The sequence below is a fragment of the Rhincodon typus genome, chromosome 14, assembly GCF_021869965.1.
Source record: "Rhincodon typus isolate 14 chromosome 14, sRhiTyp1.1, whole genome shotgun sequence".
Classification (NCBI taxonomy): domain Eukaryota; kingdom Metazoa; phylum Chordata; class Chondrichthyes; order Orectolobiformes; family Rhincodontidae; genus Rhincodon; species Rhincodon typus.
In genome coordinates this window covers 23,756,783-23,772,368 of record NC_063345.1, presented here as the reverse complement: position 1 = coordinate 23,772,368, position 15,586 = coordinate 23,756,783, and the positions used below count along the sequence as shown (strand labels likewise).

The 15,586-nt window shown below is 40.3% G+C and overlaps 1 protein-coding gene across 6 annotated transcripts in view; it reads right to left on the bottom strand.

Moving 5' to 3' along the window:
• LOC109914208 (zinc finger MYM-type protein 3-like) overlaps positions 1-15,586 on the bottom strand; it is a 121,721-nt gene that overhangs the window by 18,819 nt on the left and 87,316 nt on the right. For 4 of the 6 annotated variants that reach the window (XM_020514128.2, XM_020515511.2, XM_020516195.2 and 1 more), the window contains one exon: positions 9,937-14,572. In XM_020514128.2, the coding sequence (XP_020369717.1) occupies positions 14,371-14,572 (202 nt within the window). In that variant the 3' untranslated portion in view covers positions 9,937-14,370. Of the gene's footprint in view, positions 1-9,936; positions 14,573-15,586 lie in introns of those variants that run through there. The other 2 variants (XM_048604965.1, XM_048604964.1) reach the window with 2 other exon arrangements.

The following is a 15,586-nucleotide window of genomic DNA, read 5'->3' as shown; positions in this document are numbered from 1 at the left end:
GAGGAAGGTTCCAGATGGCTTGGATACCTGAATTTTTGCAGCTTGGGTTACTTAATGCCGGGAAGGAAAAGTGTTTCTTGTTAGAATATTGAACAAGCCAGAGGATAAAGTGGAGTTGGGGGTCAGGGCAGCTCAGAGCAGGAGGCATTGCTGATGGAGGAGGAGGTTGATAGTGTGCATATATGTCACTGAGTGAAGTTCTCAGGTGCATGGCAAGAACAACTGCCGGAGGAATATTGAACGTCACGGAGATGCCGGTGATCCTGGGTATCTTCAAAACATGGCAGAAGGATGAAATTTCAATTGGAATCCATGTAGGATGAGTCTGAGCCAGAGGCAGTCACCAAGGAATGACATGGCTGTTGAAGCAAGTTTTGGCAAATAGCTTGTCACTCCTCGTGTTTGACAATGAACATTCTGCAAAAATACTGTTCTTGCTAGGCTCCATCGCGACCTATCATTCACCCTTTCCCCTCCGACTCCCTCCCACCACTAGTCTTCATCACAAATATCACCTTTTCCTAGCTAAGATTAGGTCTGCAAAAGGTTCAGTGGACCCAAAACATTAACTCTGCTTTCTCTCCACACATCCTTGGAACAATTAGTTACAATTTTTTTTAAAATCAGAAAAAAATGAGATGCCCTCATCAGTCACAAGGGGAACGGAACATTTGAAAGTGGGAAGATCATACTTCAATTGTACAGGGCACTGTGGAACCTATGCACTATATTGATCCCTAATTTTTTTCAATGAAGAATACAAATGTGGTGGAGGAATCTCAGAATGTTTACTAGACTAGTACCTGGAATAAAGGGATTGGGTGGGTTTGTCTTAAACGCTAGGCTTGTATCCACTGGGAGTTTAGGGGGCTGACAACTTGAAATGTCTAAGATCTGAAATGTCTCGACAGGCACATTTGGAAAGGATGTTTCCCCTTAGGGGGAGAATGTAGAACTAGGGATCACTATTTAAAAAAATCAGGAATCACCCATATTTTTAAAAAAAAAATCAATCTAGGCAATAAAAATATGCACAATTCTTTGAACTCTGAAATATGGTGGAAGCAGAGTCTTTGAATATGTTTATGGCAAAGGTAGATTCTTTAGCAGTGTAGGCAGTTTTGCAATTACAATTAGACCAGCAACAATCCTACTGACTGACAGAGCAGGCTCAAAAGGGCCAAATGGCCTACTCCTGCCCTTAATTTGTACATTCATATGTAATTTGCACCATAGGTACCTGGACAGCCAGGAAGATTGGGAGGGAACCTTCTGGTGTGGGCTTTCTTTTATTCACTCATGGTACGTGAAAATCCGCATTCATTGCCTGTCCCAAGTTGTGCTTTTGCTGGTGATAGTGAGCTGCCTCTTGAACCACTGCACTACATGGGCTGTAGGTACACCCACAATGCCATTAGGGAGGGAATTTCAGGATTTTGACCCAGTGACTGAACAAACTGCAATCTATTTCTAAATCAGGATAGTAAGTGACCTGGAGAGGAACTTGCAGCTAGTGGTGATCCCATACATCTGTTGCCTTTGTCCTTATGGGTAGTGGTGGTGCTATGTAAGCAGCCTTGGTAAGTTTCTGCAGAGCATCTTATAGATAGTACACACTGCTCTACTGAGCATTGATGGAGGAATAACTGGCACCACATTCACATTCAATCGAGTGGGTTGCTTTTTCCTGGATGGTGTCAAGCTTTAAGTGTTGTTGGCAGTGCACTCATCCAGGCAAGTGAAAACTATTCCTACACACTGATTTGTGCATTTGTAGATGGTGAACAGACTTTGGAGAGTCAGGTGAATTACTCACTGCCATATTCCTAGCCAAATTATTTAAATGGTAACTCCAGTTGAGTTTCTGGTCACGAGTAACTCCCCAGGATATTGAGAGTGGGGGAATTCAGTGACATCAGGGTGATGGTTAGATGGTCTTTTATCAGAGATTAACACTGCCTGGCCTTTGCATAGCACAAATGTTACTTCAGTTCAATCTGAATATTGTCCAGGTGTTACTGCATTTCCCCACTGATTGTTTCAGTGCCTGAAGAGTTACAAATGATGCTGAACATTGTGCAAACATCCCCATTTCCTCCCTTTATATAGAGGAAAGTCATTAAAACAGCTTAGAATATTGACCCTAGGACACTGCCTTGAGAAACTCCGACAGTGATGTCCTGGAGCTGAGATGACTTATCTCCAACAACTACAACCATCTTCCAAAGTGCCAGATCTGACTCCAACCACCAGAATTTACATTGATTCCCATTGACCCTAGTTTGGTTAGTGTTCCTCGATACCACAGTTCTTTAAGCTCTGTGACAAGCAGTAGAACTTCTTGTTGTTTCTAGGCTTGTTGATGCCTTTCTAATGCATGCTACCTCCTGCGTTGTGTTTGCAGAAGTGAGGCAGTAATAATGGCACCTTCTGTTATATGGGGAATATCAGATACAAGACAACTGCCTAGCAAACAAATGAGGCTTCATAATATATCACAATATACTAAATGACATGGAGACCTCCAAGAAGAGCAATATAATGCCTCTATCTAGACCGATGACATGAATTTTGTTGCTTATATCTGCATAATTCTCACTGCCACCTCACCCAACCAACTCAATGCATTGAATACAAGCACCCATGTTTTTTGAACTTACAGTTCACTTGAATTGATTAGTAGCAATAAGACCTTTGAAATGTGCTTGAACTGGTGATGGTAGGTGACACTTATGTCCACCTAGAGGTGACAAAGTAATTAAACTGTTATGGTCAATGGTGTAGACATGCTTCTGGCCAAGAGTTATAATGTGCTTGTTGATCAATGTATAATCTGCACATAGAGAAATCTGATGGCAGTTGGATGTCATCATTTAAAGCATTGACACCTGATTAATGCCATTGACCCACAAGGGGCCTCACATCAGAAACAAATCCACTTCACCTCCACAGACACAGACAAACTGTTACTCTACCTACTGTGTGCTTACAGCCATTTCTCATCCTTGTTGCACAGTTGAGATTTAGATAAAGATAACACACTATCCAGGTTACATGCCTGAGTGTTGCTAGCTCCACATGGAAGTCATAAGACTGGACGAGTGCACTGTCAACACTCAAAGCTTGACACCATCCAGGAAAAAGCAACCTGCTTGATTGAATGTGAATGTGATGCCAGTTACTCCTCCGTCAATGCTCAGTAGAGCAGTATGTACGCTGTAAGTCATAAGTCATTTGGGAGGAAATGGCCTAGTGGTATTATTGCTGGACTGTTAATCCAGAGACCCAGATGATGTTCAGGGGACCAGGGTTCGACTCTCCACCACGGCAGATGGTAGAATTTGAATTCAATAAATATCTGGAATTAAGAATCTAATGATGACCACGAATTCATTGCTGACTGTCGGAAAAACCCATCTGGTTCACCAATGTCCTTTAGGGAAGGAAACTGCCATCCTTACCTGGTCTGGCCTACATGTGACTCCTGACTCACAGCCCTTGGGGCAATTAAGGGTGGGCTATAAATGATGGCCTAGCCAGCGACGCCCTCATCCCATAATTTAAAAAAAAATCTCCCCCATCTACTTCATGTATCCTTTTTGTGTAGCTGTTCCTGTCATACATCAGCTTTTAGGCTGCCCATATAACCCTCTCTACTGACACTGAATATCTGGTATTTTCCACTTCAGCCTTGATCTACCACATTTGCCATATCAACTATCCACGCACATTACTGCCTTCACAATCGTTATCCTATCTGTCTGAGTGCAATCCGTCCCATTCCTACACTACTTCAGTTTCTCAATTTGTCCAACACAGCAGGGACTGCTCCCACTAACTGCTCCCCCCCCCCCCCCCCCCCAATATTTCACACCCAAAGCCTAAGTTGAGCTGGACCCAGAATCCCCCTCCAATTCAGGGCTTTACAAGTTCACTGACTCTTCTGTTAGCCCCAGACTGGTTGGACTAGAACTATAGGATCGACCATGGCCTAATTCCCAGTTGCTGATCACAGCCGAACTTTTAGGCTGAGACTGGATGCGCCCTTAACTGACCAAAGCTTCTCCTTCACTCATTTCAGACGTCACATTAGTTGAAATACAGTGTTTGTGCCACTAACTCCTGGCCTATCTAGGAGTTATAGTGATATCACACCTAGACAGGCAAGTATTTTCCAGTTCCGAGGAAGGGTCACAAGACCTAAAATGTTAACTCGGATTTTCTCTTCACAGCTACTGCCAGACCTGCTGAGCTTTTGCAGCAAACTCTGTTTTTGTTCCTGATTTATAGCATCTGCAGTTCTTTTGGTTTTTACGTGATACTGATATGCTGGGGTTGGTTCAATCACTGAGCTGGTTCATTAGCTTGCAGATGTTTCTTTACCCTGCTGGGTATCATCATCAGTGCAGCCTCCGATGAAGCGCTGTTGTGTTTTCCCGCCTGGTATTTAAACTCGGGTCCGTTGGAATTGGTTACCTCATTTCCGGTTTTTCGTCACAGTGGTGTGTACATAAGGTCTAATTCTACGTGTTTATTGATGGCATTCTTGGTGGAGAACCTAGCCTCTAGAAATTCCCGTGCTTGTCTTGGTTTGGCCTGTCCTAGCATCCTGATGCTGTCCCAATCGAACAAGGTGGCTCTCCTTATCCATGTGAATGGAGACGAGGGAGTACTCGTCATGTTTTTTTGTCACTAGTTGGTGCTCATGTACTCTTGTGGCTAGTTTCTTTTCTGTATGTCCAATGTAATGTTTGTCACAGTCTTTGGATGGGATCTTATATATCACATTGATTCTGTCCATAATGGGTAAGTGGTCTTTGGTTCAAGTTAGCAGTTAGCACAGGGTTAACGTAAGTTTATGTGCCATTCCGATGTCCAATGGTCGTGGGAGCTTTGTGGTCAGTTTGGATATGTTCTTGATGCATGGTAACTTGATGAGTGTGTCAGGGCGTACTGTCTCTTTCTGTTGTTGTTTGTGTGATAGACATCGTCGGACCCAGCTGTTCGAGTAACCTTTTCCTTAAATACTTGGTAGAGGTATTCTTCTTTGTTTTGGCCTAGTTCCGGATTGCGGCAGTGTGTTGTCGCTCATTTAAATAGTGTTTTTATGCAATTCCATTTATGGGTGTTAGGGTGGTTGCTGTTGAAATTCAGAACTTGATCCGTGCATGGCCTTTCTGTGTACCTTTGTCAGAAATTCCCCGTTGGCCCTGCATTCTACTGTGACGTCCAGAAATGGGAGCTGTTCGTTCTTTTCTTCCTTGGTGAATTTGATGCTGGTGAGAGTGTTTATAAGTTGGTGTGTCTCCTCTAGTTTAGTCCGCTTGATGACAACGAAAATGTCATCCACGTATTGGATCCATAGTCTAGGCTGGATCTGCGGAAGGGCTATGCTTTCAAGTCTCTGAACAACGCTTCATCAGAGGCTGCACTGATGATGTTACCCAGCAGGGTAATGAAACGACTGAACTAACAAACCAGCTCGACGAGCGAACCAACCACAGCATCCACGACCTGAGCTAAAAATCTACTCAAGAACCTTAGGCACTTTTGGGTGCTCAAATTGGCTGGGAAATGGGAAACCTACACCAAATGACAGAGAGCTACCTGCGAGCAACTCTACTTCCTGCATGGATGCCTCCGGAACCAGGTATTACCACGCAGTGTTAGATACAAACCTCCCATCAACAACAGAATGCACATAGGACAGCAGAACACAATAGCCGCAGAATGGTGAAGGCAATGATTAACCAATGCCACAGATATGACAGGGAAATTATGTGCCAAAAAGCCTTATTCCTAAATGCAACCAACCAATCTAGAGTGGACAACAGGCTTAGAAAGAGCCTTTAACATCAGTCAACAAATAACAAGAGCCAAGGAAGACCAATCCTACAAGAAAAACTAGCCAAACTAAGCTACCAAAGTTCAGATACGTGGGTAAGAAACCTCTTAGACAGGACACGAACAGACAGAGAAGGCTCTTCTAATACGTGGACTCAACTACAACCACTCAGATGCTAATAGGACAGAGTTCCTTGCCACACTCAAGACCAACGGCTTTCCTTCATTGGTCAGGGCATACAGTATAAAAATTGGCAAGTATTTTGCAGCTGTATAGAACTTTAGTTAATCTACATTTGGAATATTGTGCACTGTTCTGGGTACCACACTACCAGAAGGAAGTAGAGGCTTTGGAGAGGGTACAAGAAACAGTTTACTGGAATGTTGCCTGGTTTGGTGGGTATTAGCAACGAGGACAGATTAGGCAAACTTGGTTTGTTTTCACTTGAATGTCAAAAGATGATGGACGACCTGATAGAAATTTACAAAACTAGGAGTTATGAATAGTCAGTCTCTTTCCCAAGGGAGAAATGCTAATTACCAGGGGGCATAGGTTTAAGGTAAAAGTTTAAGATGACAGGCAAGTTTGGTTTTTATGGAGAGGGTGATAAGCTCGTGGAATATGCTTCCAGAGTCAGTGGGGGAGGCAGATACAACAGCAACATTTCAGAGGTGTTTTACAGACATGTGAATTGGCAGGGACTAGGGAGATATGGACTGCATAGAGGCAAAAGGTTTTTAGTTTAAAAAGGTATCACATGTCGGCACAGGCTTGGTGGTCCTAAGGGTGTGTTCTTTGTTTGTTCTTCGTTCATTGTGTTTTCAAAGCCAAACATAAGCTTTGTTTTCCGTTTTTCAAATGATAATTTTCAACATTTGCAGCTTCTTCAAGTGGCATTTATCATGATATATAAATGCAGAGATGTAATAGGCCCCGAGTTACACGTGCATTTGTCCCTAATAATGCAAACCTTTCAGCTCTAACCTACCTGTCATCTTAGAGTCCCAGACCAGAAGCTGGCATGGACGAAGCGGGGCCTTCAGTTTTGAAGACCTGTGTGGTCTGGCGACTTGGTCCAGTGCAGTCTGGTGGCTAGGTGTTGGCACAGACTTGGTGAAAAGGACTGTAATTAGAGTACTTTTTACAAACTTTGTATTCCTATGCTGGATTTTATTTGTTATTCTTTCAACGCTGTAACAATACTTAAGTATCTGCATCCAGATATCCTGTACCTAAGGTGGTCCCATAAGCAGCAACATTGCAAACGTTTCACTTCACAATAAAACCAATTCTAATTCTGATTAGCAAATGCTTCGACCAGCCGATCAACAGCAAAAGGAATGCAGTTACAGCTCTGGAATTAGTAGATTGTACTTTTTAATCTCACATAGGGTGTACTTGAATAGGATGTGTTTTCTTCGCCTTCAAAAAACAACTTTGGGGGATGCTACTAGGCCTGTTTATCCAGTTGACAGTTCTGTGATACTCCTTCATGGAATAGGAGTTACCTAAAGTCAATCTCACTGCTAGGATCAATATTAGTAAATTCAGCACAAGCTACAAGTTTATTCAAAACGACATTCACTATATTTAATGCTTCAGTGAAATTGTTGTCTTCTGTGCTGCCACGGCTGGCAAAGCTCTGAAGGAGTAATTCTGCATTAGCCAAACTCGTGCACACTTGCCATATAACTGTACCAACCAGTGAGTGAGAGTGGAGATGGATCACACTGGAGCACCAAACCACAATCAAATCTGTAGCAAAGACTGCAAAATGTTTTTGTTCTCATTCTGAACGATAATTAAAACTTCTATAACAAAATGAAGCTGAGCAAAACTGCCCTTTAACGTTTAGAACAAAAGAGAAATACAGCACAGAAACAGGCCCTTTGGCCCTCCAAGTCTATGCTGATCATCATGCCCTGACTAAACTAAAAAAAAACAAACCTTCTACCCTTATTTGGTCCGTATCCTTCTATTCCCTTCCTATCATGCAACTATTCAGATGCCTCTTAAATGTTGCCAATGTGCCTGCTTCCACCATCTCCTCTGGCAGTGCATTCCAGGCTCCTACCACTCTCTGCGTGAAAAACTTCCCTTGCACATCTCCCTTAAACTTTTAGACTCTCATCTTGAACCTGTAACCCCTTGTAATTGAAAGTTCAACTCAGGTTTAAAGCCTGGAACATATAAAGGTGGAAAACAAAGCTACAAATTTATCACTGCGATGGTCTGCACCAAAATGATGGCACTGAAAAGTGACCACTTTGTGAAACAATGTCCAAGAAGCCATCTTGCTTTGAATGTCAAGACACTACCCATGCAGTAAAGGTTAAAAAAACTACATGGATGAACCTCCATGGTTCAGTAAATGGATCAGTAAAATGAACAAAATTTTATCAATGGAAGATAATTATCGCAATGGTTCTCAAGAGTCTGATGAACACCCACCTGTTGCCCTAGTTGAAATCCCAAAAGCCATAGACATGCTCTGGGATTTCATGCTGCAGCACAAAGACATAAACCTATTTGACTGCACTGAAGACATGGTAGATTGACTGAAAGACTGTATGCTAAGTAGAAAAAAAAGTAGCTTTTCTAGAACCAACTCCCAACATTTTTCAATGCTATTCACTGTATAAAGTCAGACATTAACCTCAAAGTCAGGGAAGGCAAAGGCCTAGTGGTATTATCACTGGACTGTTAGTCCAGAGACTTGGGTAACGTTCCGGATACCTGGTTCAAATCCTGCCACGGCAGATGGTGGAATTTAAATTCAATAAAAGTTTGGAATTAAGGGTCTAATGATGGCCACAAACCATTGTCAATTGTTAGGAAAAACCCATCTGGTTCACTAATGTCCTTCAGGGAAGGAAGCTGCCACCCTTACCTGGTCTGGCCTACAAGTGATTCCAGACCCAGGGCAATGTGGAGGACTCGATTGTCGGCCAGGCAATCAATGCTAGTTGAACCAGTGACGTCTTCATCCCATGAATGAATTTTTTAAAAAATGTTTGAACAAATTGCTTAAATGGTGCTTTTTCTGATATCACAAATGTAGGCAAATCAGCCCTCCAGTTGATATATTGCAATTATTAGTGCATTTCTGGATGGATGAGGCAAGCAGTCTCCCATTTGCTCTCGTTCTCTCACGGCAACAAAAAATTATGATTCAGATTTTACCATCACTGTCATTAACCATCTGAAAGCATCGTAGCTTTTCCATATACTGTACTTGGAAACAAACTTTGAAATCGATTTCTAGATGACAGTGATTCTACAGTACAGATTCCAGAATGCAATCATGACAGAATTACTGATCAGAGCAGAGCAGAGCTACTACCCATTTCTGAAGAAGGGTCTAGGCCCGAAACGTCAGCCTTCCTGCTCCTCTGATGCTGCTTGGCCTGCTGTGTTCACCCAGCTCTACACCTTGTTATCTCAGAGCTACTACTTGATTCATTTCACTATAAAATCTTTTAAAATGTTACTTTGCTTTCAAAGTCAAGTTCTGCATCATTCAACAAAGTAGGTGAATAATGACTTAAATACCTTATCAACCATGAGTAATTTTATTGAATGTCACGTTTGCATTCCACTTTTTTGAAAGCTTAGCAAAACAAAACTTCTATCCATGTGATTATTTCACTAGCTATAAATTTTAAACTTTAAGAGCCAGGATTCAGTGGTTTCTTGCTTTCTGTTTGCAAGAATGATTCCATGTGGCTGCCTGCCCTGCTTAACGACATCCTGCTGCCTTGATTTGGTGACACATTTACACAAAAATTGGGAAAGCATAAAGCTGCCCAGAGATTGCCAGATCTTTGAGGTCAACGGCTAGCTAAAAACTGCCTAATTATTTTTTTAAAAAACAGCACTCTTTATTCTTTTTAAATAGTCTTGAATCATCAGTTAAATGAGTTGGCTCAGTGGAGGTGGAATTTTTGACACTGTTTTGGTGCATTTATTTGTAGGCAGTTACAGTTGTGGCAAGGAAAATGCCACCTAGTTTGGGTCCTTGAAATAGGATTTGGCAAGGTGCTGATAAATCCTCTATGATACATATTACTTCAAGTACAAGGGCCACCTTCTTTATAGATGTATATACAACTTTTATTCAAACACAACAGTGGTATAATATAGCAGCTTACTGTATTAGAGGCTCAACCAAACAGAGTAAAATCTGTATTGAAAATTATTGTAAAATGCAGTACTTTACACCACTTGATATTAAAAACACAACAGAAACAAGACAGCTAATGGTTCGATTCAAGTTCACGGACACTCCCCTATAAGCAAGGAGAACATTTACAGCAAAGCAGATTTTCTGCAAAGTTCTCAACAGTAAAGGGATAAGAATTCTCAATGAGGACATGGAATGAGACCTACAAGACTGGCATGAGTATTCAAGTTGCAGTCAGGGGTGTAGGGTGGATTCAAAAGAAATATAGTTAGATTCAGCACCCATATAGAATTCCATAGGAACAAACAATAAAATGACTACACAGTAACTAATATTCAGACTATAAACACAAAAGACATTACGTCTGAGCTCCAAGTACATTTAATCATAGTTGCATCCTGCAGTTTGGAGCCTGAAATCAAGTCAAACTTTAAAGCAATTCATTGTGAACAGCAAGGAGACAAGAGAAGGCATCAAAAAGGGTGACGGAAGGGAAGAAAAGCTGACAAGATTTGCCACCTCTATTCTCACCCAAATAGCTTACTTATTGCCAATTGTAAATGGAACAACACAGCTGAATGGCACTCTGCAAACCCAGAATAGCCTGTCTGGAGACAAAAGAATAGCAATGAGGCAGTAGTTGGTGGTTTACAAAAACGTAGGTAGTACTATTGCTTTGGAAAATATATAGCTACTAAAAGGTAAAATCAATGCAATTCAAATAAGAAATTCTAGATCTTTATTGAAACAAACCAATATAAATCACTCTGCAAGCAATAGCTGTGCTAAATATATTTTAATTTGGAAGAGGAGAGCTTAGTTTTTAGTCTTACATTAAATGGAATTTCATGTGGAACATGTGATGTACGTTTTAAACTGAAAAGCTATAAAAATGGCTCATGTCGTCAACATAATATATAACGTAGGCCGGACATTTTCTCCCCCAATGGCTCAGTTGACAAAGTGCATCCAGTTTGAAATGGAGTCTCAGACAGCAAGAGCTCCAGTGTTTGATGCCTAACCTGTGCTGTATTAAGTGATCTCACCTGGGGACAGCACTGCTACTATTACTTCTGTTTGGAGGAATTTAAAGGAAAAAATGAACAGTTCCAAAGCAACAGATAGCCACCAATGCTGTTAAAAGCATGGATTTGAATATCAGGAGTAAAAATGACTAAGACACTGTTTCTACTAATATTTAATAGAGTTGCTTCAATTTAAAAAGTAGCTTCTATGATGAGGACTTGGAAATGTATTCAACATGAATCTGAGAGCTCAGGAATGCAGAAATTTTGTGAAGACAGGAGGAGTCTAAAACACTCTTCACATGAGTCTTTCTTGGCAAGTCTCACTTTCTTCCAATTCTCCTTTGTTCATTGGCTATCACAAAAATTGCAACAACCTTGAATCGTGTCACACTGAATGGGAAGCAGAAGAGATGCTTTTAAAATATTGTAAAAGAGCTAATCAACCATCACTTAAATAGAAGACGTTAGTAGTTAATCTCCACAGAACTAATCTAAACTGACAGCTAAATTTAAAGTGAACACAGACAATTACTCTTTCTGAAGTAAATCATCTCTGTATACAATAAACACATAATAAATATTTTGACAGTGTGTTGTGGGGCAGGTGATGTTTGGGGGAGGGGGTGGTGGAAGGAGAGTAAACAAAAGAGAAAGGGTGTACAAAACAGCTCAGTAATTTCCTTTACTATATGCTGCAATGGTTCAGCAACATTTCATGAATTCTGATGAAGAAACATCGGAAACTAATCGGAAAAGGCAGCCTTACAAACATTCGCTCATTGTCCTAATGCCATCAGCCACAAACCAGAAGATTTTTTTTTTAGAAACCATTTTCATCACAACAAAGTCAAGCATCAAATTTGGGAATTCTGTACAACTAGTTAAAAAGGACCAATGAATGCACAATACACAAAATATGTAACTGGGAGAACACGATTAATCTTTATGTTTTCAGCCACTTTTCTACAATCTTTTCCAATAAAATAAGATGACATTGTTCAGCTTTGGTCAACAATTTATACAATGACTGTGTGGTTAGTCTTGGGAGCAGTAAAACAACCAATGGCCATTATTGGATGAATGGACCGAATCCCAGATCAATGCAATATTACTGTTGTTACTTATTAGAAAGAATCTAACAAATATACAATTGCATTTCTAGAAGCAGATACCATTTAGCAGGGTCCACTGTAACAAACTTCGGCCACCTTTTTTCTAATCCCTTTTTCCAAAACAAGATAGCATCATGGAAGCATACACCACTCTACGTAATAAAATTGAGATTCTTATTGTTTCAAATTACCCATCTATCAAGAATTTCTTTCACTCTAAGTGGAGAAGACATAGTTCTTCACAGATTACAATTCAACATAAGGAAGATATAAAAGGGTCATTATAGTGTCCCTACACTACATACCCTAAAAATGTTTCACTGCGGACATGTAAATACTTTTTTCCCTAAATGTTACATCACATCAAAAAAAAAACACTTCCTGAAATAATTTGAATGAAACTGAACTGCTTTCTTCTAGATATAGGAGTCTTAACAATTGATGATTGTGGTACAGCAGTTTGTAAATCCCTCGCAATGTAATGTCCATCCAGTTTGCATAAGCACCTTTTAAATTTTTCTTTAAAAAAATTAAACTGAGAGAAAACTTGGCAAACTATCAGCTTACCAACTGAATACTGTGCAGATATTTATCATTTTAAAACAGATTGGTTTTACACTGATCTAGCTCACTGAAACAGATTCATATATACTACAGAAATACACATAAGAGACAGTATCCCCTTTTTGATCCCCTTCTCATTTGCGTTTCTACACATACTGAATTTTTCAACAGTTCTGTTGAACCACTTGGCAGTAGAAAGATAGAGCAAGTGCTGTATGAGGATGCAGCAACATTTGCTTGCCTTAACCCCATCAACCCTGAATTGCCAAAACAGAGGCAGATATTTCAGTCTGTTAGCTACGTGCATGAGCTACAGAGATTCTTTTGTTTTGAGTGCCACTTCAAATTCTAATCTACCATATGACAGCCTAAAGAAATTTAGCTGGACACAGTCTGATAGGTAAAGTTGTGAAAGCATCATTGCTACTGACTTTAGCAGCATTGAGGAACGAGATGAAGGAATTAAAAAGGCTTATTTCAACAGAAATTAAAATTAGGAAACTGGGAACAAAAAAGTACTCTCTGGATAACCTTCATGCTATCTTCAATATTTCAAGGTCCTCTGCACTAGCAATAATGACAACAACTAGCACCTATAAATTGTTCACAGCCTTTTTGGTTATAATAAAAAAGTACATGAAATACAATATTTTTTTAAAAACAGATTCAGAAATCAAACATATCAGAAGGGTAGGCATGAACTATAAAGGAGGGTCAATTTACGGTGCTCAAGTTCCTTGTTTCTTCTCTGTTGTTCATTTTCTCTAGCAACCATTCACTTAGATCTTCAACTCCTTATATCTGAATGAGACCCAGCAGACTGAACCAGAAAACACCCTTCAGAGAGATAAGTGACTTGCTGATGGTATTACCTTTTTTCCCACCTTCAAACCAATTATAAAAATATATTTTTAAATTTCTATTCACGCACTTTGAAAACATTTTCCCTTGTTCATGCCTCTCCCAAGCTCCATCAGCAGAACAGCTGAGAATTAAACTGTAATGTAATAGCAAATACAAGGATATTTCAGAGAGCAAATTCCAGGTGTGCCTCAGTGTTATGCCACTTGCCTTCAAATTCTCCTAGAAAAAGCATGCAAGGCAATATATTCTAGAGATATTTGACTTCAATCTCTCCTCTTGCTCTCCGTTACCCTCCTGAAGCTCCTTTTACACAAAACAAAATGGGACCGATGGGAAGGCAGGCTATTTTGCGGCATTCATCATTTCATAACAATAACCATTTAAGCAACTCTGAAAATCCCAAGATTGCAATTAATTGAAGGGCTCTCCCATCGCAGCAGTGAGCATTCCGCTATAAATGTCAGCTGTTCCATTCAAAGCAAGAACAAAGCTGCCTGTTCACCGATTGCAGGAGTTTTAGGTTCATGATATAGTTTTTGGTCACTAAGAATGTTGCGTACACCTGACCGTCAGCAAATGTACGCACGCTAAAAGGGATACTGTCTCTAAACAATGGTGATAGTCTAACCGTCTCTGCTCTCTCAACAGGCCACATGACTCTGCAAGTACGTGTGTAGTATTTTTTTTCCCCGCAGCACCAAGTAGGCCAGCCTATAATGACCCATTGTATTTTCTAATAAATGTAACAGAACGCTGTACAATATCTACTAAACATCATCCTTCAACATCATCATCTTCAAGTGAATCCTTTGAATAGTCATCATAGATTTCCTTCACAGCCATAATTCTATTCAGCATGCTCTCCAACATACTCCGATCCATGGGAATGACCGAGTACCACAGGGGGCTCTCTGCCACACAGGAGCGTTCTGGCTGCAAGTAGAAAACATCATTCCTGCTCTTCATACTCTCAGGGCTGCAGCAAAACAAAAATAAAATATTCATTTGGAGGAGTATCATTCACAAAACATTACTTTTTTTTTTGCTGTTCTCATTCCCCCGCCCTCCTAAGTTCCATTCTGTTGAGACCTTGAAGCAGTTAAGAATTCTTCTCCTGTGCCCCCTCGGCTCTTTACTGTGATGACACATTTGGAGCCAATTTTTTCATTTGGTAACAAAGCTATACAAAAGCTAAGACAGCTGTTAGGTTAATTCCCAAATTATTTACTCTTCAGCAGAAGTGAACAAAGTCACAGCAATTAGTCTCTGCATCCATACATCATTGGTGGAAACTTTTGCACACAAACACATAATTAAAATATAATGACATGGCATCCATAATCACTGCCCATAATAGCCATGAATAACTAATTTCCTGAAGGTTACAGTGCTGTTTGTCTGGGATTGATTTTAAACATGACTTGGCACAGCAATCTTCCATTTATTGCATCTTGCTCAAGAAATTACTCTGCCCTCATTGGGAGGTCACAGTTTTGTTTGAATCATTGAGATCCTTCTTAGATTGATTTTGTGAACAGACTTTGCTTGCTGGGTGAATAAACTGTTGTTTGCTCAAAAATGTATATGCCTCATGGGTAACAGAGGTCAGCACAATGACATTAATAGGTATTCCAGTTAACAGATTGCACTTGCAGCCCCTGACGTCAAACATTCTGCAGTTGTGCATTCAGTTAAAAACTGTGATGTATGAGATGTATGAAACCATACTGACATTAATCTGTTCTTTCCAATCTACTGAAAGAGCACAGTTCCTCTTAAGAGGGGACCATCTTCATTAAAAAGCTTCATTTTAATTTTTGCAGCAGCAGAACAACCAAAAGAAACCACATGGAAGTGCATTATTTTTCTCTCAATGTCATCTCCAAACAGATTGTAGTTTTATACACATCAATACAAAGTAGACATTTCAGAGTCTTTTCTGTAAGAGAATCTGACCTTTAATAGGGTCATTAAGTCTGTACTGAATTAT